Source organism: Neolamprologus multifasciatus, chromosome 3 (assembly GCF_963576455.1).
Source record: "Neolamprologus multifasciatus chromosome 3, fNeoMul1.2, whole genome shotgun sequence".
NCBI classification, from domain to species: Eukaryota; Metazoa; Chordata; class Actinopteri; order Cichliformes; family Cichlidae; genus Neolamprologus; species Neolamprologus multifasciatus.
The window spans coordinates 4337795-4364603 of NC_140441.1; the positions used below are offsets into that span (position 1 = coordinate 4337795).

General features: G+C 41.9%; 3 protein-coding genes and 1 pseudogene across 4 annotated transcripts; 2 read left to right on the forward strand and 2 right to left on the reverse strand.

The window, feature by feature from the left end:
• Window positions 1-625: 625 nt before the first annotated feature.
• Window positions 626-7213, forward strand: LOC146521156 (uncharacterized; annotated as a pseudogene).
• A 1269-nt stretch (window positions 7214-8482) lies between these two features.
• Window positions 8483-15413, reverse strand: LOC146521157 (nuclear factor 7, brain-like). Of its 2 annotated transcripts, XM_085154479.1 has the most exons (3): window positions 15184-15413; window positions 15030-15082; window positions 8483-10615 (listed from the first exon to the last, which is right to left on the reverse strand). In XM_085154479.1, the coding sequence occupies exons 2-3, from the start codon at window positions 15063-15065 to the stop codon at window positions 9446-9448; spliced, it is 1206 nt and encodes a 401-aa protein (XP_085010605.1). In that variant the 5' UTR covers window positions 15066-15082; window positions 15184-15413; the 3' UTR covers window positions 8483-9445. The 2 variants fall into 2 exon arrangements, with proteins under 2 accessions (XP_085010605.1, XP_085010604.1); XM_085154478.1 differs by having other exon boundaries at window positions 15030-15413.
• On the forward strand, window positions 10634-12736 carry LOC146521158 (uncharacterized). The gene has a single exon (XM_085154501.1). The coding sequence runs from the start codon at window positions 11584-11586 to the stop codon at window positions 12604-12606; it is 1023 nt and encodes a 340-aa protein (XP_085010627.1). The 5' UTR covers window positions 10634-11583; the 3' UTR covers window positions 12607-12736.
• A 4190-nt stretch (window positions 15414-19603) lies between the features above and the next one.
• On the reverse strand, window positions 19604-26313 carry LOC146521159 (nuclear factor 7, brain-like). Its single transcript, XM_085154480.1, has 3 exons — window positions 25762-26313; window positions 25608-25660; window positions 19604-22706 (listed from the first exon to the last, which is right to left on the reverse strand). The coding sequence occupies exons 2-3, from the start codon at window positions 25641-25643 to the stop codon at window positions 21543-21545; spliced, it is 1200 nt and encodes a 399-aa protein (XP_085010606.1). The 5' UTR covers window positions 25644-25660; window positions 25762-26313; the 3' UTR covers window positions 19604-21542.
• Window positions 26314-26809: the final 496 nt, after the last annotated feature.

Consider the following 26809-nt stretch of genomic DNA (forward strand, 5'->3'; position numbering starts at 1 on the left):
TATTTTCAGTTGTTACGGGACAGACATGAGTGAGGGTGTAAACAGCAGTAAATACTAAATATTGAATGTTGTTGTGCAGCATGCAGGACAGAGAGCGCACAATGTGCTTTGAAGTAGCAGCCAAGAAAGGTGTGATTTAAGTCTACGAACAGTGAACACCCGTGTGCACACCTGTGTGGATCGGCGCACTTGTATTCAAATGGTTTCCCCATTGCAAGAGGGTCTGCAAGAGGATGTAGAGAGCCATAGCCCTGTCCCCCAGGGCATGAAGCAGGCATGGAGGAGATCCAGGCCCCAGACATCCAGAGGCCACAGAGTGCAAAAGCCCAAGGAGGACCACCGGAGGGGCCTCCGTGCCACCCTCATGGGAAGGGCTGAGGATCCCCAGACGAGGGGTCACCCAGTAGCCACCAGGCAGAAGCTAGAGGGGGCTGCACCGGCGTGCCCTCCGGCTCCATCGGCAGCCAGCTGTGCCAGAGTGAACCGAGCCGCAGGCCCAGAGGCCGGAGGCCCGAGGGCCCCCCGCGCCCCGGAAGACGCCTGACCGAGCAACAGGCGCCAGGCCCCGCCAAGAAGCCACCGGGAGTGAGCTGGTAGATACCTGAGCGCCCAGCCCCGCACACCAATGCACCGACCCCTGAGGGCATCAGTAACCAGCAAGGAGTGTGGTGAGGGGAGATAGGCCTCCACACTTTGGAGGGCCTGGGAGTTGGAGTCCCAGAGAGGTGGAGTCTAAGACCCGACCTGACATATAGACACAGACAAAAAGGCACACACAGACACAGACATGCATTCCCACCCTCATGCACACATATACAAACACTCAGCACTCACCCAACGTAGGGATAGACATAAATGGACAAGTACACACAATCACACTCCCCAAACATACTCTATACCCCGGGTCCAGGTATCCTCGCCCCCAGAGGGGGAAACGGCACCCAGACCCAAGAGATGTTACCCTTCCCTCCGGGGTGGAGGCAAGCAGACTGTCCCAGGCTCTGCAGCAGCAGGGAGGCCAATCGGACAGCCAACATCTCCTCCCAGCCCCCCCGCCCCGATGGCTAGTAGAGAATGGGGGTGTGTTAAGACCCCATACCTCGCTCCTCCCGCTCATGTGTAGTGTTGCTGCGTGTTGCTCTAAAGTGCATTTAAAACAAGGGAGAGCATGGTTCTGCTGCCAGAGAGCAGCAGGTGTTAGCATGGCCCCTCCCGAGAACCCTCAATGTCTACATGGATTTAAAATTGAGAGGTGGGCACCGGTGCCAGAGGTAGGTTTGAATACACAGACCGTCTACTGGACGCCATTAACGTGCCCACCCTCAAGGCCCTATATATATATATATATATGTGTGTTATGAGAGTGTAAGTAATGTAGAGATAGTTGTGAGATAAAATTGAGGCACAGGTGGCCAGAAGAGGACAGAGGGGGTGAATGTCTCCCCTGCACCCTGGTGACACACCCGCACCCCAAGGCCCTACGTGTGTGGGTGGGTGTGGTGGAGCGGGAAGAGGTAGGTAGCCGGGGATGGGGAGGAAAAGAAGGGAGGGGAGGATGCCCCTCCCTAGGGCCAGCTCCCCCGCTGACCCCAGTAGGCACCCCCGTCCTTTGGTACCCACCAAGGCAAGGGAGCCCAGGCCCATCCAGACCGGGGCCTACGGCAGCAGCACCGCCAAGCCCCACAGGACCCGGGGCAGCCCACCCTACCCCACCGCAGAGGAAACTGTACCCACCCCAACATTCAATCATCTCCCAGACTACACAAGACAACAGACACCCAGGTTAAGTTTATTCTCCACCTCTCCTATGTCTCTTCCCCACCTGCAGAGTGGACTCCTGCAAGGATGGAACAACCTCCCTGCCAGTTGAAGAGCCCCCCAGTTAGGCCGATGCACAAGAGGCCCCCTGCGCCAGGGCTGAGCCCCCGTGCACCCACCCGCCCACAACCTCGGCAACACACCAACGAGGACTGAAGCCCCCAAAGCCCAGCCAGAGCCCCAGCACCGAGGCGAAGCACCCCCGAACCCCAAACCCCCACGCCTGCCCCGGATCCACTCAGGGGCAGCCAGGCCACCAGGCCAGTAACCTACGTCCGCCAGCACAGACCATCCTCCAGCCCCACTGCACGCAGCCACGAGGAGAACAACCTCTAAGAGCGACCAGAGCCACTAACCAGGTTATGAACACAACCCCCGGGTTAAGCCTTCCAGGGATAACGTCTCTAGGGGTCCTCCGGGTGCCCTCCAGGTGCCCTAAGCCCGTCCCAACCTCCACATCAACCACAATAGCAAAGGCGGGACCAAACCACGACCCCCTACCCCCGCTAGGTGATGGAGCCGATCAAAGGAGCCCAGAGGGATTGATCTAATGTGGTGGCAGAGGCTATATCGAGACTAATGTGATCTATTAGATGGTTTCTATATTGGCTAGAATTGAGATTATTTTTATTTTTCCAGTTCATGAGGACCGTTTTCTTGGCGATGCAGAATGTTTATTTTTTTATAACATCACTTTGATTTCATAAGTATGTAAAAACATGACTGTTGGGCTTCATTTCTGTAGTGAACAGTCATTTTAAGATTAGCCAGTAAATAACAATTAGTTAATGTTGTTGTAACACAGTAAGGGGAATTGTTGAAAAGAATATATGAATGGGCATATGGGTTCGACTACAGGAGCACAGGGGTGTGTCTATATGAGACACAGAGACAACAATGTAACTTAAAAGAACCAGCCGACTTTAGTGAAATAAACCATAAGGTTGACAAGCACAGGTTAAAGACACTTTACAATGGTAGAAAGGAAACTTACAAAAAATGAAAGAAAAGTAAAACACATAAACTACTAAAACAATGACTTGGCCAAGTGTTACTTCTGGTTTTCAATGTAGGGTTTCAAAGCTCGGGTGCACCCTAGTAACCTGACTCCTTAACTCTTATAGAAACAGATTACACAACTCTAATGTAAATTCAAATGAAATCTCACACTCTTTTCACATGTGGATAATGTTCTACACAACAGCTTATTATTCAAAGTCCCAAATAAAAAATGTCCAAGGGGTCCAAAAGATTCCCAGGGTGTGAAAGAAAATATGGGTGAGAGAATGTCAGTCAGTGGTCTCATGTATAACCAGCTGTGTGTGAAAGTGTGAGTGATAGAGTCCTACCACGCCGCAAGGTGCAGCAGACGATCAAGTGGAAAAGAAGCAAATCTCAGTCTCTCTAAGTCCAGGTGGGAAGGCTCGCCATCTATTTCACTGGAGGAATCCACCTCAGGAACAATTCAGCACACAAAAAAAACTGACCCTGACCTGTAGACAGACAAGGTCAGAACAGCAATTCAAATATTAATTATGCTGTTCTAGTTATAATTCACAACTTAGGATTTTGTTGACATCACATTCGACATCAATCAGCAATTAAAATACTCGAATTTGCAAAAATAAAACATCTCTTTTACACTGTGCATTACTGCAATATATTGTCAATATTCTTATTTGTACACTGCAGAACAGTTCTTCAAATATAATATGAAAACATTACGACTTACAACCAAACTGAGTAAAGTTATTGCATATGCGACAATTATTAATCAAACAATTCAAATGAATTCAGTAACTGAACAATAAAGTGCAATACACACTTAAACTGAGACAGACAATATGTGCTAACCGATCTCAGTGCATCACGGCCGAAGACAATGGTATGGTGTCTCTCGGTCGGAAAATGCGGGGCTCTAAATGACCTGACGGGACATGTTTTTTTAAGTTGCGCTTCTAGTGTTACCTTACTTCTGGAAGCAGACTGAGATGAACTTTCAGGCAGTTGATGACAACTAGAGATAATGAAGGTTAACAGTTTAGCTCCACGCGGTACTTTCTAAAGTTGCCAATTGCAGCATTCGCCTGTTTACTCACTGTGGCTACTTTTAACATGAAAGGTAGCTGATAACCAGCGAACTTATGTGCAGCACAGTTGGTTGTAACTTATATCTAATACTTTTTCCAACTCAAAAACTTCAGTCTCTCAGGGATCATAGTTTTGCAGCGCAGCTCTCTGTGGCTATATCCCAATTCAGGGTCTCTAGCCTTAAAGGCCGCATTTTAAGGCCAATTATGTCACTGACGAACAAGCATTTTATGATGATCATGTATCAAAGATTTTTATTGACAAAAAAACAACATGTTGTTCTGGAAGTAGTGCCACTAAATATAATGGTATTTTTTGTCATGGGACCATACCTATGTTTCTTTAAAACCACATTTTCTGTAAGTGACGTGCCTCAATGCTTAGAGAAACATAATCAAGGTTAAACAAAGGTGATTCTACTTTACCAACATGTAAATTATTAGGAAAATCAAGTTGTTAAAGAAGCAAATAAGCTCAGGTGTGGTTCTAGGAACAGACAACAGGGGCATTAGTAGCAAGAAGTGGTGAAGCATGATGGATTCTGTCCTTGTCATATGTCTTCATAATTCAGGGAACTGAACATTTTATTGGAGGACAGTTCCTTTTTACCAACTACTTTTTGTTCCATGGTAAAGAAATATAATTTTTAAAGCCAATGGACTCATTGTATGGTATTAGATATGGTACAAGTATTGTGTAAATATGAAGAATACTGCTGTATCAGCACTGTGGAAAAAAGCACAATGTGCAAAAGTGCAGTTAGAAGTCTGAATAAAGGCTATAAAGCAGCAAAGTTGTCACCACCTCATTAGAAGAATACTATTTAAATTTTTTTTTGTTTTGCAATCTGCAACTTTTTAAGTATTATCTTAGTGCCTTGCAACACTGGGGGTTAAATGGAGCTTCAGCTCCATAGAGATAAATATGCTGCACGGCAAAAGTTATAATGAGCCACTATTCCTACAAATCATGTGAGACTGTAAGGGATATTTTCAGAAGCATATTTCCTGACAGTGACATAGAAAAACAGTTTACTGGTGAAGAGAGAAAAGTGGCATACCTCAGTGCATTTAGGATTGCTCCTCATTTCTCCTAACTAATGAAAGCTAAAGGCAAGAAAGACATCTCTTTGATGAAAGTCTGGACAGGGAAATGAAGGAATGTCAGCTTGACATGCACATGAAATTATGGAATGATAACCAAGTAAAATCGCTGAAATTACTGTACCTGACATTATTTTTCATGGGTCATGACACTGCAGTGCAAATGTATGAGAAGATTGAAAAAAGGTGTTCTGGTATAGGCTTCCAGAATCTGATTCATTTGTCAGTGGATGGTCCAAATGTGAACTGGAAGACCTTCTCACTGGCCCAGCATAACATTGAAGAACACACAGACTGTTACGGCCCTAGCAGGGACTCCTCCTGGAGGTGCCTGTTTGGCCGTGACCAAACAGGCACCTTTTCTTCTGCTACCTTTCTCTTTTATACAGCTGCCTCACATCAGCAAGAAAAGGTATTTAAGGGAAGAGAAAGGTGAGCTCTGGTGCCAGAGTGTCATGTGAGTGGTTGCAGCTAGTGAGCTGTATTTTGTAATTGCTTGCTCTTGCTCTGTGGAGAGGAGTGTATTTGGTCACTAATCTCTTTTTGACTTTTCAGTTTACTGACCAATGCTTGAGTTTTGTTTTGTTTCTTTAAATGGTGATAGCAGCTTATCCATCTCTTTTAGTTAGTACTTGATTGAAACTTTAATAAAACTCTTTAATTTAACTCTTTTGCCTCCATATTTCCTTTTTCGTACCTGGACACTTTTTGTTACTTTCCCTCATCACCTTGACCCTTTAAGGGGAACATAACACAGGCAAAAACATGTTAAATGTTGGAAGTTGTGGTTTGCATAAACTACATAATGCCTTCAGAGCAGAGTGTGCAGCCACAGACTAGGAGCAGGGAAATGCTCTGTCAAGCCTTAAATGACTAATCAAGGATATTCCAGCACGTAGGGAAGATGACACAGAAGTCACTGGTTCCACGTCCTTTCTTCTTCAGTTCTATAATCATTGATGGCTTGAAAATGTGGAGGTGGCTGAGCACGCTCTTCAGATTTTGCCCTTTCTGAAAATGTATATCGGTGCTGCCAAAAAAACACTGTAACAGAGCCAACAACAAAGTCTTTCAAAATGGCTCAGATGATTCTGAAAGATGAACTTTTCCCAGCAAAGCTCAACTTCTTTATAATGTTAGCTAGGGAAATCACTAGCTTGTCAGACTGACAAACCGTTGCTGCCATTTTTGTGCCGTGATCTCATAAATATCCTGAGGAGTTTAACTGATAAGTTTATCAAGCCCAAAGTGAGAGTTTGATTTGTCACAGAGTGAGCACTAGAAAAACACATAAAGAACAACTTAGGAGCTGCGAAGCTGAGACTTGAGTTCAGGCAGAACTGTAATGTATTTTTGTTGAAGATGGTCACCAAAATCTTTGAAAGGGCACCACTTAAATATCCTGTGAGAAGGCTGTCAGTTTTGGATCCAAGGGTGTTCCTCCAAAGCAAAGAGTTAAGTGTCCGAAAACTTACCACTATTCTACGACTCCTTGTGGAAGCTGGCTTTGTCAAAGAAAAATGCTGAGAAGAAATTCTCAAGGAGTTTGGCCATTTTTATGACCACATCATGGTTTCGGCATCAAATTCTTTCAGGAACATCAACCCACTATGTGGAAGGTTGGATGAATTTTACAATGGAAATTTATCCAACAAACCAGACTTTCACTACCCATAGAGATTGAAAACGTGATGTCATTTCCGGGATAAAACCGCAAAGGATTGTAGGTAGAAGTGGTAAGTGGTACTAGCACCGCTGGCTATTAAAAGTAGAGGTGGGTTTTGATTATCAATTTATCGATTGAAATTTATTCTAGCTTGGATTACGTAATATCAATTCGATTCTTAAAACTAAATTTATTTTGTCCAAAATGCCAGAATCTCAGGTTAAACCTCACAAAATTTCAAAAGCCACCAAACAGCTAAAATAGTAAATGAGAGCAGAAACACGGATTCTGCACAAAGATGTAAACACAAAGCGTGGACCCGCCGACGGATCAGAATCAGCGAGATGTGGCCTTTCTCACCCAACGGCACGGACACGGTCGGGGCTGAAAGCCGGCAGCTCGCTGATTCTGATGATTCCTGATTTGATGCTTTGTGTTTACTCCCCTTTTTGCACTAGATTCTGAAGCTGCAGGTTTTATCTCTCTCCAAACAATATTGACTGAACCAGCAGCAAAAGATGATCCAAACTACGCTTCACATTTAATTTCACATAAACATCGTCATTAATTCGCTCTTACTTACAGTTTTCTTCCACCACGATAAAATCACACTTCATGCAGAGCTTGCTGTCTCTTTCTCTCTGTGTGTTTTTAAAGAACAATTTCCCAGCTAAAAATCTGTTTTCTGTAGTGATGTGAATTCTGACTCTTTTTAGTGAGCCGAGCCAAAAGAGCCGGGTCTCAAAAAAGAACCGGCTCTTTCGGCTCCCAACAGGCTCTTCATGTTGTTTTGTTGCTTTAATTATTATTTTGTTATCAACAACAATATAAAATTATGCACAAAAGAAATTACTAATGTAAAACAACATGTTTTTATTTATATGATTACATATAAATATATGCGGTGGCCCCTAGAGACAAAACACATACAAACTCCAAAGAACATTTCTAGCGTTAACTGAACTTCCAAAACAGAGATACCTAGATCAGTTAAATTACACAACTGAAAGCATATGTGCATTGTTTGTGTATTAATACACAGGTACTCATATATATTGAAATAATTTAAAAAAAAAAAAAAAAAAAAAAAAAGGTTCATTTACCTGTTACTACCACACACAAATCAAGCCAAATCTTGCTTGGCTTGTGTCCACAAGGTAACAAAAGCTCAACACTGCCCCCTAGCATCCTGGAGCATTTCTGTTGTGTTTTGGAGTTTGTACGTGTTTTGTCTGTAGGGGCCACCATAAATATACTTTTATTTATTCACTCCGCACAAAATGTAATAAATAAATAATTTAACCTGTGGGACCAGGCCATGGCTCTTCAGACCCTTTAGCAGATCATTAAAACATTTTAAACACAAGCACGCTCATTTACACAGGTGTACAAATGGGTGCTCACAGACACAAACTACACCTTTCCTGGATGCTACCTCAAGGCACATTGTGTGCTGTCGAGCCTGTGTGATGCACAATAACATTTAATATTTAGTATTTACTGTTATTTACACTTAGCTAGACTATTGTAATTATGTTGTTTATTATGTTGTTCTCTTTTTGCTTGTTTTCTCTTATTTTTTTTCTCTCTCAACAGATGATCCTGATGCTGTGTGTCAATATGGCAAGGCCATAATAATCTACTTAGTAAAGCAAATCCAGTGGGTGCCTTCAGACAGCAATTGTAATGGTTACAGAACCACACCGGACCAACAACAAAAGAAAGTCTTTCTGTTCATAATATATAAGTATTTTTTTTATTTAAAATTTTGTAAAATGAAATATATACAACAATTAAAAGAAAAAAACACTTTTTATCTATATATCGTAATCCTTACATGTTTTTAAAAAGCGCAACAGAAGCCAACTGAATATTTACATTTACAAAACCAAAATGTCCCTTTTTCAGATGGTAAAACAAATTAATCTGAATAATTAACAAAAATGAATTATTCTTATTGGTTTTCTGTTCAGGCATGGAGGATTATTGGATAATATGTATACCTATATAACTATGTACACTACATATTTATCTGCATTGAACATATATACTGTAACTTACTCGTAGACTCTTCTTTACCATTTGTTTAGGTGGTACAGTAACAGGGCCGTTAATGCCACTGAAAGTTCTCCTGAATAACTCGCTCTCCATCCCTCAATACTCAGTCTCTTTCATGCACCACAACCAAAACAGTAACATTATAACAGAGATACTGAACACATCACGATAAAATCACCTTAAGGATAATTTTAATGCTATACAATCATACACAAAAACACTATAAACCCACACTGGGATATTTTATATATGAGGTTCACCATAATATATGTATAATAAAAGATTATGCTGACTGCCCGTTGTAAGATTTAATAGTTAGTATTTATGTGCAATGTCTGACCGTGTCTTGACCTATTATGATAAGCCAAAGCAAAGGGTTTCTGTCTGTCTCTGTGTTCCTTTGCTGCTTGTGCTAAAGGCTGTACACCCCAGGTGGTTTTGCTTTGTTCGCTTTCTGCTGTGTGTTTTGCTATACTCTGTATGTATGTTCTTGCTGTTCATATGATGCAGTGAATAAACTCTGTTCCAAGAATTCTAATCTTTTCCAGAGAATCTTTTTGAGTGCACAGATTTTAATTGGATCTTAAAAGCAATCCCGCTCCAAAGCTGTGCAGTCTTACAATTCATCGCGATTATATTATTACAATTTGTCAGTGAGAGTACAAATACAAATTAATAAGAGGAAACAACATTAGAAATATAATCATCCTCATTTCACCTGCTCCACTGACACTGACACCGTCAATGGCAACACCTTCACTTCTTCACGAGTGCGAATGTATGGAAACATCTTCTCAGTAAAAGTGTCTCTGAAGGTGTGAATGTGTTTGTTAGTATCAGGACCAGAGAACGACAATTTTCCGCTGTTCCAGTTCAGATTCACTCTGATCCTCTGGAGCTTCTTTTGTACTACGAAAGCAGTGAGAGGAGCTGATGGTGAGTGTGCGTAGTATTTATCTTCACATAATTTTATCTTCCATAATCCAGCACATAACTCTTTCTTCTTCTCCACAGACTTTGCCAACACACCCAGTTCCCACCCTGTACTCTCTCCAACTTCGACATCCCAGCTGTGAGTCCCTGAGTTAAAGCCCTCAGAGCCCAGGACAGAGTAGAACAAATTAATCCTCTCTGGATTATCAGGAAGCTGCTGCCTCTCTCCTCCTCCTCTCACACTGGTCAGATCTTCAGACAAGATGAGGTTTGGATGAGCAGTGTTTGGGTCCAGAATGAGAGGAGTGTAGGAGACCATGTACTTCATGTTCTTCCAGATGTTGAAGGTCAGGTTGCCCAGGTGTTTGGCCTGGTCTATCAGAGCTCCTGGGTGCAGCTGTGGATCATCCAGCAGGGGGCAGTGCTGGACTCTTTCCACTGCAGCCTTGTAGTTGTGCAGGAATGAGACGTCTTCAGCTCTCAGCTCCTCCTCTGTGGCTCTGACTGTGTCTGAAAGAGCTGCTATCTCTCTGCTCAGAGCCTCCATCTTCTCCTTCATCATCCCACTCTTCTGCTCCTCTTCCTCCCTCAGTGCAGCCAGCCTGGCCTCCTCTTCCTCTGCTAGAAACTGGTGAAGCGTCTTAAACTGCTCCTTAATCTGCCTCTCTGTGTGTCGGGCCTGGACCTTAATGTGTTCTGCTGTTTGATCAAACTTCACTTGAACTTCTTCACAAACCTTTAACTTCTCCTTTAAGGGCTCCAGAGTTTCCTGAAGTTCCTTCTTGTATTGTCGTGCAGCTTCATTGATGGGTCTGAATCTGTGATTGGTGTGTTTTTCTGAGTCTCTGCAGACGAGACACACTGGCTGCTGATGGTCCTGACAGAAGAGTTTGAGTTTCTCAGAGTGCAGACTGCAGAGAGCCTCTGAAGCTCTCTGATCTCTGTCCTGGAAGAATGAGGAACACACAGTAATGTAAGTTCTTAACTTTGTGCACATTTTTTGTAGAATTTATTTTAATTGTTTATTGAATTGTTATATTCAAACACATTGCAGTGTCTACCATATATTACAAGGTAGACCCTGCAATAAAACAACAGAGAAAAATCCAACAGTCATATTACCCCTTATGTGCAAGTGCTCATGTGCAACATTGGGATGGGAAAACTCCCTTTTAATAGAAAAAAAAACATCAGCAAAACCAGGCTCAGGGAAGGGTTATTCAATTCATTCCAATTCAATTTTATTCATATAGCACCAAATCACAACAGAAGCTGTCTCAGGGCACTTTATATTGTAATTTAAACCATATAATAAAAAAAATTATATGAACCCTCATAAACAGGACAAAAGACATGCTGTGGAAGAGAGCCAGAGATGAATAATCATAATTCAGTGCAGAGAAATATATAAAGGAAGAAAGGTGTATTTACACAGTGTGAGGTGTTTATACACCTCAAAGATGAGAGACTCACAACATCATGAGAATGCCCCAGCAGCCTACACCTATTGCAGCACAATTGTCATGATACTGGGTCGTGTGACCCAGTGTTTGAGTTTTTATGTGTCTTTTGTATTCATTTGTGTTCTAGTTTATCTCATCTAGTTAATTTCTAGGTTGCACTTTAGTCCTTTGTTTCTTAGTTGTTTCTGTCATCTCATCTGTCTGTGTTGTACTTGTTGTCAAGTTCGTGTCATGTCTATGTCTCCATGTTTCCTGTTTTATTTTGAAAGAGTCTGGTGTTCTTTGTTCATTGTATTTAGTTTTGCTGCCCTGCTATTGTGCTGTCTCCCCGCTGCCTCGCGAGCCAGAGGCAGTCAGAGTCGGAACGGTGAGGCTCACCACCGACACGCCATCGGCTCACGCTTCATCAACTTCCAGGTCTTCGCCACAGTCTAGCCACACAGCGCGGCACATGGAGATGACAGAAGCCATAGACTTCGGTGAGGAAGAGCGGCAGCAGGTGTTACGGGCTTATCAGGAGGAAAAGCTCCGTTGGAAGCCCTGGCTCATTTCCGAGGAGGAGCTCTCGCCTGTTGCCTCACCTCGGACCAGCAACTCGCCGTTTCCACCCTGCTCAGACTTTACTTCACCTGCCTCGTGTTTAGTGAGGATGTGGGCAGAAGACAAGGAGATTCCCGCCACGTCACCCTCTGCTTCTGTGGCATCAGCATCCATTGCACCCACTTCCAGAAAGAACCGTCGCACAGCGCTAACCCCAGGGGTGAGTGACTGTGTTTTGGTGCCTTGCGATCCATCTATGGAGAAGAGCGAGATGTGCATTGTTTCGCCGGGGCTGGAAACTATAACTGAATCATGTTCTGAGACTGAAAGTACAGTGTTTAGTTGTTTAGAAAGACCTAGTATGGAAATCATGGATTTGAACCTCTGTGAGCAGCAGAAAACAGCTTGCACCCACCTAGAGGAGGAGCTCCGGGGAAAGCTGTGGCTCACCCCCGATTGTCAGCACACTTTTCAGGGAACATGCCTGGCGCTCGGGGGCCCTCTGAGCTGCCAGGGTCTGCCACCTCTCACTTCCCTAAGAGCCAATGCTTCAGCCTCAGTGGTTTCTTTAAAGAAGACGCGGTGTCCATGTCACTGCAGCACCACACAGCAGCTGGAGGTTGGTGGAACTCTTGTTTCCTCTCAGACTCCGTTAATAATAGAGGTCAGTGACAGTCTTTCGCCTCAAAATCTTCCTAAGTTGCAGGAATGTGACTGTCATGAAAGGTCTGTAGATTCTCCAGAGAAAAAGACAATTTCTAAATGTGCTGGAGAAGCAACAGCGACCCAGAGCTCCTCAACACCACCCATTCTCTTGATAAATGATGGAAATGTTGATCTGCCAAATATCAGGCTGAGCCCCATGATTCCTGTCAGTCAGAGCATAATGAGGCTTCAATCCCCTCTGACAATGTCACTCTTGATTTGTTTGTGACTAACGTGGTTACTGCTAAAGCTAATGGCTCTGTCAAACCAACCACAGAAGAGTTTATTCAGACTCTTGGCGTTAACCTAGTGCCAGCCTTCCCATCAGAGGTAAGTGTAACTGCTGTATGCGTAAGCACAGACTCTGATCAGGTTACTTTGTCTTCCTGTGACAGAGGGAATGAACTGTACTCAGAGTTTTTCCTTAACAGTTAATTCACTTTCTAGGAACAGTAAAACTTTTGCTAGAGATGATGCAGAGACTGTTACCAACTCTGGGAAATGTTATGGGGTAGATACTGCCTATGTGCCCAAGAGTCATCAAGGTAATTCAGGTGAGTGTGAGACAGCCAATCAGAATTTGTTTTTCTGCTTCTGAGTTAAAAGAACAAAGGACTGAGAATAAAGACTCTGAATTTATGTTTGTGAAAGAAAATAAAAATATGAATTTGGGCTATGACTAGGGATGGGTACCGGTATCGCACCAGTTCTGACAGAAACGGTAGTGACTAGACCGAAAAGCAGCACACATTTCGGTGCTATGTCATTATCGCAAATTTTCAAATGTATATCGTGATAAATATTTTTGGTCATATCGCCCTGCTCTAATATCTGTTATTAATCTCGCCCCAGTCCGTGAGATCTTCAATGCACATCTCCGGTAGAGCTTCAACAGAGGGAGACTGGGGACATTGAGTCCCAATGGACCATGTTCAGCATCTCCATTGCTGCTGCATTGAGCTGCGGCCGCAAGGTGGTTGGTGCCTGTCGGGTGTCTGGCCCATTGCTACGGGCCATTTGATCTCTATACAACCACTGCAAGAACTTGACTTATTCCCACCCCCCGGTGGGTGATGGGCTCTGCTATGGCTGCCCTTTGCCACCGATTCTGCTCATAATTTTTATGGACAAGATTTCTAGGCGCAGCGATGTGTTGGAGGGCTTTGACTTAGGTGGCCTAAGGATCTCATCTCTGCTTTTCATGGATGATGTGGTTCTGTTGGCTCCATTGGGTGATGGCCTCCAGCTCGCTTTGGAATGGTTTGCAGCCAAGTGTGAAGCAGTGGGAATGAGGATCAGCAACCCCAAATCTGAGGCCATGGTTCTCAGCCGGAAAAGGGTGCCCACTTCGGGTCAGGGACAAGTTCCTGCCCCAAGTGGAGGAGTTCAAGTATCTCGGGGTCTTGTTTGTGAGTGATGGGAGAAGGGAGCTGGAGATCGACAGACAGATTGGTGCAGTGGCCGCAGTGTGCGCATGCTTTACTGGACCGTCGTGGTGAATTTACCGGTCGATATACGTCCCTACCCTCACCAATGGTCACGAGCTGTGGGTAGTGACCAAAAGAACAAGATTGCGGATACAAGCGGTGAAAATGAGCTTCCTCCAAAGGGTGGCTGGCCTCTCCCTTAGAGACAGGGTGAGAAGTTCAGCCATGGAAGGGCTCAGAGCAGAGCCCCTGCTCCTCCACATCGAAAGGAGCCAGCTAAGGTGGTTCGGGCATCTGACAAGGATGCCTCTGGATGAGGTGTTCCGGGCATGTCCCACTGGGAGAATGCCCCGGGGCAGACCCAAAACACGCTGGAGAGATTATATCTCTCTGCTGGCCTGGGAACGCCTTTGTGTTCCCCCGGACAAGCTAGAGGAGTTGGCTGGGGAGAGGGAGGTCTGGGCCTCTCTGCTTAGGCTGCTGCCCCCGCGACCCAGCCCTGGATAAAGCGGAAGAAAATGGATGGAAGAATGGACTTTAACATCCATGCAGCCTCAACATGGCATTTAATCTGTTATTAGACTCAATTGGCTTCTCTCGAAATATAAAAGAACCCACCCACCACTTTAATCACACCCTAGATCTTGTTTTCACATATGGCATAGAAACTGAATATTTAACAGTGTTTCTCAAAAACCTTCTCCTGTCTGATCATTTCCTGATAACAGTTAAATTTATGATAACTGATTACACAGCAGTGGGGAGTAGACTTCATCACATTAGACATCTGGAGAAATAGATTGCTTCTTTATAAGAAAGCCCTCTGTAAAGCTAGAACATCTTATTACTCATCACTGATTGAAGAAAATAAGAACAACCCTAGGTTTTTCTTCAGCACTGTAGCCAGGCTGACAAAAAGTCTGAGCACTTTTGAGCCAACCATCTCTTTAACCTTTTTTGATGTCCAATACGATACAATATTATACATTTGGATATCTGCCGATATCCATATAAATCCAATTCAGTCTACTTCATACTCAGTAAAACAGTTTTTTGAATGTCTTGCTTCCTTTTTTACAAATTATTACTAAAATATGCCTACCCCTGGTCCAGAGAGAATATTCTCTTCTGAGTCACTTATTTATTAACAGTACTCATTTCTCTGACTCCAACATCTTTCATTACATGAAACAACAATGGGAATACTGAAGACTTCCTGACATACCTGACAGCAGAGATCCTCCTCTGATCTGGAAGCCATTGAGTCTGTGAGTGAAGCTGAAAACAGCAGACAGGAAGTACAGTCAGTCCTGGCTCCCCTCCCTCCTCTACCACCTTCACTGAAACTTCCTTTGAGTCGTGTTTTTGCTCAAACTCACATTCAGTGTGTGGAGCGTCAGCAGCTTGAAGCAGCAGTGTTGGAGTTTTCCACTTTTCTCTCCTGTAGCTGGACTCACTCAGAGGAAGCTGCTAGTTTGGTCTGAGCTCAGTCTGATCGTCTGTGTGTCTCTCTTTACTGAGGAACAACAACAGTGTGGATTTTCACTCGACTGTCTCTCACAGGTGCTGTTGCTTCACAAACAATGTGGGTGTACTTCATTCCAGAGCTTACACAACATCTGCTGTAAGACAAGTTAGAACATGCAAACTTATAGGAAGCTCAAACATAAAGTGTCATTCTGTGGTGTGGTGTTTATTCTGCAGCAGCTACAACTAGGAGTGTCTCGCATTGACACACAAAGGTGGACTCTCTTTCTATCTCAAGCTGTCGTTCAGCCTTTGGGACCCTTGAAATAATACACATTTCTCTGTATGTATTATTTTTTCTTAATGTATTATTGTAAGCTCTACCTTAAAATTGAAAGTGCCTTGAGGTGACTGTTGTTGTGATTTGCTGCTGTATAATTAAATTTATTAACTTATTTTCTAAATATACTGACAGCCCTTTAGTGATCCACAATAGTTAAATAAAACAGTCCAGTTATGAAGCTTAACTTCAGTCTCAGCCAAAAAGGTTTGCTCAGCAACAAATAAAACACAAAAATAAAAAACAAGTTGGAAATCATCTAGATAAATTATATCTGATACTTCCACTGAGTGACGAAGCCTAGAGGGGGTTTCTGACGTCAGGCTCAGACATATCCAATAATGAGTTTTGAACAAAAGGCATCCTGATATGCTTGGCTGAACCAAGCACACACACAAGTCATGACCAATGCTTGTAGAACAATAACACATGTGGGCATTCTGAGCATACTTTAATTTACAATCATTGGAACAGTACAGGTGACTGACGTCACAAGTAGAAAGAAGTACACCTACTGAGAAACAGCCTGGGGTTAAAGTGTTAGGTGGATTATTTTCATTGTGAGAGAAGCCAGCGGAGTTTATTATTAACAGGTTAAATGCCATGTTGAGGCTGTTGCTTTTAGTATCTACGTGGATGTTAAAATCAGCACTAACCTTTTTTTTTCATTTTATTTTTAAGTTAACTATAATTTATCAATTACTTAATAAATAATTTTAATACTCAAAATAATTACAATAATTTTATTTCTATTGGTTCCTGCAAAGCCTCACACTTTGAAGATCAAAGTTGATGGTGACAATAAATAAAATATTTGAAAGCTAGTAAACATGATGAAACACTATAGCTATGACAACTCTATAATTTTGAATCCTTAGCATTTTCTTTCTAGAAAAACATTTTTAAATTTAAAAGTTAAATTAATTGTATTTTTAATACAACATATGCCTGTAATTTTACAGTGAATAGACAAGATACAAAAACTATAATTTATATATACTTTATATATTCATTATACAATATATAAATTATACAATGGCACTCGCTCACTTTCTCTCACACACACCAAAAGCTGTCAGACAAGACAGGGTTAATTTTGCCTTATTGCATTACATTTTAAATATGCATTTAGAGCAACAATCTAGAACAGGGATCCCCAACCCCCAACCCCAAAACGGTTTTGTCCAGACCACAAAGCTTTTTCTTATTTACTATATAGTTAGATATTTTATTCCTACCGGCTGCTGTGGCTGACTTTTGAAAAGGTGCAATGGGCAGTAATGTGGGGCTTTCTGGTCCACACTCCAAGCTAGCTGGAGGTGGTATTGTGCCACCAGCCGCCAAAACGATGGCAAAGAAGAACAACCTACGCACGCCCTTCAACATGGGTTGCTAAGTTACTATCTTGGGAGCTTGCGCTTGCTGACAGTACAATGATGACACAGATGAGTGAGTAAAACAAGATGTCTTTGCCAAAAATATGCAAAGTGGTCTATGAAAATCAGACACTTAAAGATGAATAGACAAAATTCGCTCACAGCTGACTAACAAACATTTGCATTCAAGTTTAAAGGGAACCCCGGCTATTAACACATGTTTGCACTAAAATATGCACTGTGCTTTCAATAACATGTATGTGGTATTAAAATACACCAAACATTTTCCTTTTAAGCACATTTATATAAAACCGATTTACCAGTAGGCCACCATTGTTACTTGCTTCTCAATGCACTCTGGGTAGTGACGTCATATGGTTGCCCCGCATCGAGTTCACAGTTAGCAGCGCACTAGAAATGGCTTCTGTTCAACCTTTCCAGGTTGAACCAGAGCAAACCGAGGGAGAGAATGAAAATAGTCAACCAGCACTTAGTTTAGATGAAGATGACGACAATCCATCACACGAGGACGTGAGAGTGAGGAAAAACTACTGATGTCTATGCGGCTACTGCTTGCAAATGTCATGCCAAACTAGGCACGACATTGGCAAGAATTGCACTGACCTCATTTCAACCAAAGTTTGAAATGCTAGCTGCAGAGATGTCTATGCAAATTTCTCCCACTGAAGTGAAAGCCGGAGGTTTCTTCCTGTTAAAAGGGATTTTTTTTCTTACTCATAAGGGGTCATATAACTGTTGGGTTTTTCTCTGTATGTATTATTGTATGGTCTACCTCACAATATGCCTTGGGGTGACTGTTGCTGTGATTTGGCGCTATATAAATAAGATTGAATTGAACTGAACTTCTTGGGATTTACTTACCTGGATGATTGAGCATTCATCAAGGTACCTCAATATTGGTTTTATGTGCAGTAAATATGGTTTAGATTATTGCATAATTTCATTGTTAAATTGTTTTCTGTTTAATATTACTACTTGAACTGGATTGCACTTTTCTGTTCAGAAGAAGATTTATTGGGCATATGAATAACTGGTCAGTAGTTACATAAGAAAAATATGTAAGGTTAATAAAATGTTAAATAGAAATGAAAGAAAATGCTTTTGTCGATTCATTTAAAATGTTTGGACCCCAGAATGGATGATGGAGGTAGTAGATTTTAGCTTGGGGACCCCCATCTAGAATTTGACAGTTATATATAATAAATATTATTTGCTTTACTGGGACCACAGTTACTGTCACCCTCCACATCTTCTCAAGCTCTTCTAAGAGTCCTTGGTATTTCTCAAGCTTCTCAGGTTCCTTCTCCCTTTCTGTCATTTGGTATTGCTATGTCTATCACTATAGCCATCTTCTTCAGTTTGTCTGCCACCACTATGTCCAGTTGGTTCGTCATTTTGTCTGTCTCTACATCACCTGAACAGAATCACTGTTTTGGGGTCAACTTGGATGAGTGACTAAATGTTCCCCCTACTGAAAACGATACATTCAGGTTTTTGGGATTCCCTTAACTGGATGATTGACCATGCATCAAGACATAAAACTACAGCAGGTGCACTGGCAGGAATCAACTTTAGATATGAGATTATCCTGAAGTGATCTGCTGCACTGACACCTTCACGGGTGATCTTTTGACGTCATCCATAAGGAGAATGTATGGAAATATCCTGTGAGTGAGAACCACAGCTTTCCTCCGTTCCAGTCCAGATTCACTCTGATCCTCTGGAACCTCTTCTGTAGTATCAAATCAGTTTCTGATGAGTTATATGTTATGGGCCCTCCAATCAAGCATCTCGCATGAGCATGAGATAGAGACCAGACTAGCCCATTCTTCAATGTCCACTCACTGTTAGGATGACCAGGATACTCAGAGTCCTATCCACTTTCAGAGTTTTAGAGACACTCACAGATGTGGAAGACTGCACCGAGCAATCTGTGTCAGACTCCTGATCAAAGCTCACACCTTCTTCAAATGAGTCCTGCAACTTGGTGAGACACAGGCTAAATGACCATCTCTAAAGTCTCTTTTGCATTAAATGTCACTTTATGTATCTCCTTCTCTTTACTCCAAGTGTTTTCCCTTCTCTGGTCTCTAATGAAAAAACGCCTCAGCCAGGCTGCGTGCTTATGTTTTGCAGTGAAAGCAGCCAGGTGCATGTACACACTAACATTTGATCAACTGATCCCTGATTGCAATTGACACCCTTTATACTGTTCCAAATGCCTTCAAACGCTTATCGCAGAAGTCAGACGGCAGGTGTAAGTCCCAGCGCTGGATTAATAGCACTTGGCTGGATGCCCGTGGCTACTTTAGCTCACCTCTCACCCCCTTACCCACCCCAGTTGCTTGTCATGTGGTTTATGGTGTTGTAATATGAATGTGTGTTGTGACTTAATGTTAAAAGATGCAAAATTACACACATACACAATTAACAATTTAATTACTGGTATCTAAAAACAGACAATTTTGATCAAATTAGTCTAAAGTGACTTATGTCTACACCTGGAATGTTTCATACCATTTACTTTTTTTCACATACAATTACATTTTATTCCTGTATTTCCTTTTATGTACAGCAGGACAACTGAACAGTGAATCAGAGAAGATAAGACAACTCTTTATTGCCATTGCACAGTCATACCTAGTACAATACTACAACAAAATTGGAAACTGTCCATCATTGGCAGTGCGCACAACACAAAGCAAGACAACACAACACAGTAACTTAACTTGAAGTGGATTTTTTTAAGGTGCAAGAAATGTATAAGCAAATTAATGACTTAATAAATTAAAGGAATGAGTGTATTTTTATTGCACATTGTTATCATTATCAGTATTATATTATTATTATTGTTATTATTGCCCCCCAAAAAGTGCAGGTAGGTAGCTGGCTAAGGGCAGAGGAAAGATGAGGTCCCACTCTAACTTTCTGTACATGGTCTGAGCAAAAGTCTATAATCTAGTGGCACGTTGTAGAAGGAAGTCCGATATCCAGCAGTTTTACTATTAGTCTGTCCAGGAGTATCTTATTAGAAGTAGAGTCGAGTAAAGTCAACAAAGAGCAGCCTAGTGTAACGCCCGCCATTGTAGCAATGGCGTTTTCAGTTGATCTGTTAGCAAAATATTTTCATTGTCTTTCATTTTATATTATGTAAATACATATTTTTATGAAAATATATTTTAAAATTAAACAAAAAGAAAAACACTTTTTAAATATACTGTAATCCTTATATGCAGTGTTGGGAAGGTTACTTTTAAAACATATTCCACTACAGATTACAGAATACATGCCCCAAAATGTATTTTGTAACGTATTCTGAATACTTTGGATTACTTAATATATTATCATGCTTTTTACAACTACAATTACATGAATGTACTATTGCTGTGATTTATTACTGTTACTGAAGGTCTGTGGCTTCGAACCGTAGTAAAGGGACCTCTGGCTAATGCGTCGGGTCCTTCTCGGGCTCGTAGCTGAAAAATAGCTTTACTTTGTTGTGTGGGTCAACTTTGCTAGCGAGAGACAGAGAGAGGCGTTGAAAGGCTGCTCCAACAGAACTTATTGTTTTGGAGGAAAACACGAACACGGTGTACAGTCGAGTCTTAATAGCTTACTTACAACTGGGCTCGTCAGGCTCTCTTCTTGGCTGCAGTGGTTATTATTATATTTACATGCTTCCAGCTCCCGTTTCTGCTCGATGACAGCTCGTACTTTTCCTTTTTCTCCCTCCCTCGCTCACAGACACTTAACGGGTATGGCAGTCCATTCTCCCTGCAGCACGGACTACACTGCCTATGATTCTACATTCTTTAGAGCTATACCTGTAGCATTCTGCCTATTAGCTTAGCACAACAACATCAACAAAAAGGCCTCTCTCACCCAGGAAACACGCAGAGAGACAGCGTCACCCTGTAATCATGGCAACCGTAACACCACAATATGAAACAGGAAAATACCGCCGAGTAATCCATTTATTTCAACGAAGTAACTGTATTCTACAGAATACATACAACCTTAGAATATATAAAACCTTTTTAAACGGTAACTGTAACAGAATAGAGTTACTCAGATTTTGTATTTTAAACACGTAATGGTGGCACATGTTTTCCGTTATTTTATTTTTTTTAAAAGCACAAAAGAAATAAACTGAATATTTATATTTGGATTAAAATGCCTTTTTCTTTCACATTATAGAACAATATATATAAAGTTTAATTGAATCCTGATTGTCTACTACATATCCTTGCTATATATTTTTTTAATATCATTTAATGCGGCAGGAGTTCCATTCATTTACATTAACCAGTTTAATTATGAATTAAATTATTATTTTTTTCATCTGAGGTTTGTATTCACTCTCTGAGTAACAACTCAAGCTGATTTTTAACCCTGTGCTGAGTTTTCACTTTTTAAATCATTCATAAATACATTCATATGTGAACCTTCTGTTAGACTGGGTGTATTATTACATCTGGACCCAATGTACATTTCACTGACAGAAAACGACATTAGAAATATAATCATCCCTAACTCATCTGCTCCATGACACTGACACTTTTAACGGCAACACCTTCACTTCTTCACGAGTGCGAATATATGGAAACATTTTCTCAGTGAAAGTGTTTCTGAAGGTGTGAATGTGTGTGTTAGTATCAGGATCAGAGAACGACAGCTTTCTTCTGTTCCAGTTCAGATTCACTCTGATCCTCTGGAGCTTCTTCTGTACTGAGAGCGCAGTGAGAGGAGCTGATGGTGAGTGTGCTGAGTATTTGCTTTCAAATAACTCTATTCTCCATAATTCAGACCATAACTCTTTCTTCCTCCCCATAGACTTTGTCAACACACCTAGGTCCCAATATGTACTGTCTCCAACCTCGACATCCCAGCTGTGAGTCCCTGAGTTAAAGCCCTCAGAGCCCAGGACAGAGTAAAACCAATTAGTTCTCTCTGGATTATCAGGAAGCTGCTGCCTCTCTCCTCCTCCTCTCACACTGGTCAGATCTTCGGACAGGATGAGGTCTGGGTTTGCAGTGTTTGGGTCCAGAATGAGAGGAGTGTAGGAGACCATGTCCTTCATGTTGTTCCAGATGTTGAAGGTCAGGTTGCCCAGGTGTTTGGCCTGGTCTATCAGAGCTCCTGAGGGCAGCTGTGGATCATCCAGCAGGGGGCAGCGCTGGACTCTTTCCACTGCAGCCTTGTAGTTGTGCAGGAATGAGACGTCTTCAGCTCTCAGCTCCTCCTCTGTGGCTCTGACTGTGTCTGAAAGAGCTGTTATCTCTCTGCTCAGAGCCTCGATCTTCTCCTTCATTATCCCACTCTTCTGCTCCTCTTCCTCCCTCAGTGCAGCCAGCCTGACCCCCTCTTCCTCTGCTAGAAACTGGTGAAGCTTCTTAAACTGCTCCTTAATCTGCCTCTCTGTGTGTCGGGCCTGGACCTTAATGTGTTCTGCTGTTTGATCAAACTTCACTTGAACTTCTTCACAAACCTTTAACTTCTCCTTTAAGGGCTCCAGAGTTTCCTGAAGTTCCTTCTTGTGTTGTTGTGCAGCTTCATTGATGGGTGTGAATCTGTGATTGGAGTGTTGTGCTAAAACACAGCAAACGAGACACAGAGTCTGCTGATGGTCCAGACAGAAGATTTTGAGCTCCTCAGAGTGCAGACTGCAGAGAGTCCCTGAAGTTTTCTGATCTCTCTCCTGTAAGAACATAGTAATGTAAGTTCTTAATTTTTTTTCATTTTTTTTGTAGAATTATTTTTAATTGTTTGCTAAATTTTTTTGTTCAGACACATTGCAGGGTCTACTTTTTATTATAAGGTAGACCTTGCAATAAAACAACAGAGAAAAAAAAACAACAATCTTAGACCCCTTATGAGCAAGCGCTTTGGTAAATGTGGGAAGTTAAAAATCTATTTTAACAGTAAGAAACCTCCAGCAGAACCAGGCTCAGGGAAGGGTGTTTATCTGCTGCAACTGATTGGTCTGAGGGGAGGGTTAAGACAGGGTTAGTGATGGGATTTCCGTCTCTTTTTAGAGAACCGGCTCTTTCGGCTCCGAACCGGCTCTTCAGGTTGTTTTGTTGCTTTAATTAATTTATTATTAACAATAATATTAAATTATGCACAAAAGGAATTACTAATGTAAAAAAAGTTGTTTTATTTATATATGTTTATATATAAATATATGCGGTGGCCCCTAGAGACAAAACACGTACAAACTCCAAAACACATTTCTAGCGTTAACTGAACTTCATAACAGAGCTACCTAGATCACTTAAATTACACAATTGAAAGCATGTTTGTATTGTTTGTGTATTTGTACACAAGCATTCATATATATTCAAATAATTTTTTTAAAAAAAGTTAATTGACCTGTTACTACCACACACCAAATCCGGTCGTTGGTACTTGCTGGCTTCTCTAGCCACTAAATAACAAAAGCTCAACACTGCGCCCTAACATCCTGGAGCATTTCTGTTTTGTACGTGTTTTGAGTTTTTATGTGCTTCTGAGTTTGTACGTGCTTTGTCTGTAGGGGCCACCATAAATATACTTTTATTTATTCACTCCACATAAAATGTATTAAATAAATCATATAATACAAACAACAACTATTTACATTTCAACTTTTAACTATTTAAATTTTCAGCTTTTTCCTTTTAAACAAATTTAAAGTGAAACAACACAAAACACTGCAAACCACAACACAATTAAATATAAATTAAAATATCAAAACTGAAAGAAGATGCATATTCTCTGTCATATGGGCCTGCATGAATAAACTTTCTGAATCCTTTATCATCTGCAACTGAAAATAGTTGTGGATGATTACTATACCTTTCTAATGTGACGTTGTTGTCCCTTGCTCTCTCTCTCTCTCTCTCCCTCCGGCTCTGTTCCTGTGCTACTGAGAGTGTAACTACCGCCCCTCCCCCCTCTTCCCAGCACAAAGCACAAGCTGCAAAATGTTACCATTGTATTAGTTATATAAACCTTGTTAAAACATTCCTTCCGCCTTCAATCTGGGTTACTGCTCTTAGGTTCATTTCAAGTTTCTGGCCTCCGGGCCCCTCTGGCAGTAATACTCCGTACATGATGGGAATCCCCCAGCAGCCTACACCTATTGCACCATAACTAATGGACGATTTAGGGCATTTAATCTCTCATCAAAGAAGTTTCTTGAGTCCTAAGAGCAATATGTGAGCAGTCCAAGATTTTAAGTCCTTTGGGATTTTCCCCAAAAGGGATACTCCCACACTCCGCTACTGATTCTCTACATAATCACATGAGCCAATGTGTTAAAACAGGTGTAGGTCACAATCAGCCAAGGTTTTGGGTGAATCCATTGTGAAAGCTAGCCCCACCCTATCATGTGATACTTTGGTCAAATGGCCAAGGATGTGAATGGCATTAAGGCGTCTGGGAAGGGATCTCAAAACTGGATTATAGATGGCAGACAGCTGAATGCTGGAATCATTTTGGACAGAGAAGACAGATGGTTTAAAAGACTAGTGAAAGAAGTTATCTATGTCCACTGTTAATGACCATGTTTGAACAGAGGCAGTGGCTTATGACACCGACTGTCTGTTGTGTAGCTGTTTTCAAATACATTGATATTTATTTATTCTTTTTCTTCAAATCTCTAGTAATTACTTCTTCCAAACCATCAATATGTATTTTAGACCCCATTCCAACAAGACTGCTCAAAGAAGTCCTACCATTAATTAATTTCAATTTAAAATATTTAAATTTAAATAGTAAAGGTTGCCAGCAGTAAGCAGAATTCAAGGTTCCATTAATCATGACAAGTTTTCCAGGTCCCGAAACACTTCTCTTCTCTTGGCTGTCGCACTTTCTCCCTCTTCCTTATCTTTCCTGCTTGGCTTCTCATGTCTTGTATAGTCTTGCTTATTCTCTAACCCTAAGAGACTCTCCCAGACTTGTTCTCTAAAAAACAAAAGAAGAATTATCCCGATTGTCCTGTGGAGACGTTCCCTGTCGGATACTCTATGGTCGGTTGTGTCGTGTGTCTGGCGACACTCTCGATGGAGGACATTGAACGATGAGACCTGGTGACCAGTGACGGACATTAGACCTACTGTAAAATTGGTTTGTTCGCACTAACCAAAACAACTACCATCTTCGTCTCATGCGCCCCCCCCAGGCACCAGCTGGATGCTCAAGGCAAAAGCTGACGGGAATGACAACATTCTCCCCTAGATAATAAGACTATTTGTTGTGACTCTCTCTCCCCTCATTCAAGGCCACCCGCGTCGACCGAAGATTGTTGACTTTTCCCTAACCGGGTGAGGGGAGTCACTTACTTTTTAAAATACCTTTTAAAATAGGGCCAGGCAGGTTTGGATAGCTTTTTTTTTTTTAAAAAACTTAATAAATGCATTGATTAAAAAACTGCAATGTGCATTTTCTCAAGTTAATTTGATCTAATATTAAAATATGAGTAGTTCTTTAAAGCCAGGTTTATAAGTGGCTCATATATGTACTAACTTTTCTCTTTCCACTCTCCCTTCAGACAGTCTTTATAGAAGCTGTAGCTACATAAAAGAACAATGGGAATACTGAAGACCTCCCGACATACCTGACAGCAGAGATCCTCCTCTGATCTGGAAGCCATTGAGTCTGTGAGTGAAGCTGAAAACAGCAGACAGGAAGTGCAGTCAGTCCTGGCTGCCCTCCCTCCTCTACGACCTTCACTGAAACTTCCTTTGAGTCGTGTTTTTGCTCAAACTCACATTCAGTGTGTGGAGCGTCAGCAGCTTGAAGCAGCAGTGTTGGAGTTTTCCACTTTTCTCTCCTGTAGCTGGACTCACTCAGAGGAAGCTGCTAGTTTGGTCTGAGCTCAGTCTGATCGTCTGTGCGTCTCTCTTTACTGAGGAACAACAACAGGGTAGAGACTCATTCAACTACACCCACGTGAGTGTTTTATTCCAGAGCGTAGCTGTTTGTCTTCTTAAGACAGGTCAAAACATGTAAACTTTTAAGAAGCTAAGAACACAGAGTGTCCTCCGGTGGTGTAGTGTATATTCCACAGCAGCCACAGGCACAACTATGAGTTTGTTCTATTGGGATCTGTCACGCATTAACACACAAAGGTGGACTCTCTTTGTATCTCAAGCTGTCGTTCAGTCTTTAGGACCCTTGATGATCTTCTTTTTTGCTAATTTAATCATAAATATTTAATCATGATGCTGTGAATCCTTTTAATAACAGAACAAAGTTTAAAACAGGCAAACCTTTTCTTTTCTCTAAGATATTTTTGTTTCCCCACCTTTTTTTTTACTCTGCTGATGATCACTTACCTGTTCCTTATGCTTTAATGAAGCCACTACTAACCAGAGTGGTGGATCTTCACTCGATCGTTGAACTACTAACAGTTAGCGTAACATGGCGCTGATGCTTGTTGTCTTGTTGCCGTCATGATCCGGGTGAGTTTCGGTGTTTTCCACAGAGTCAGCAGTTCCACCTCTGGGAGGGGCCATTCATTTCATCTGTTGACATATAACAACAGCACTCTCCACTCCTCTTCACCAGAGTCTCAGCTAACCAAAGTTATTGTAGGCCACAATAGTATTTGTGAACCGCTTAAGTGAATTGCATTGTCTCACCTTGTGATACTCATTTATAGTAACTGTCCAATTGCAAACCTTCCCCAGAAAAGCTTCATTCAGAGGCAGGACTTCTAGACAGTTTTCTCAGCCATGGCTTTGCTCTCCCTATGCACCCACCTGCCTCCCTGCCTCAGCTTCGGGAGTTCTGGATTCCTCCCCACTCACTCGGACA

Excerpts from the sequence above, each read along its gene's own strand:
- LOC146521158 (XM_085154501.1), top strand. The coding sequence starts at position 11,584 with ATGGAGATGACAGAAGCCATAGACTTCGGTGAGGAAGAGCGGCAGCAG.
- LOC146521157 (XM_085154479.1), bottom strand. The coding sequence starts at position 15,065 with ATGGCTTCCAGATCAGAGGAGGATCTCTGCTGTCAG. Across the intron at positions 10,616-15,029 it reads AGGAGGATCTCTGCTGTCAG|GACAGAGATCAGAGAGCTTC; the intron begins GTATGTCAGGAA and ends TCATTCTTCCAG.
- LOC146521159 (XM_085154480.1), bottom strand. The coding sequence starts at position 25,643 with ATGGCTTCCAGATCAGAGGAGGATCTCTGCTGTCAG. Across the intron at positions 22,707-25,607 it reads AGGAGGATCTCTGCTGTCAG|GAGAGAGATCAGAAAACTTC; the intron begins GTATGTCGGGAG and ends ATGTTCTTACAG.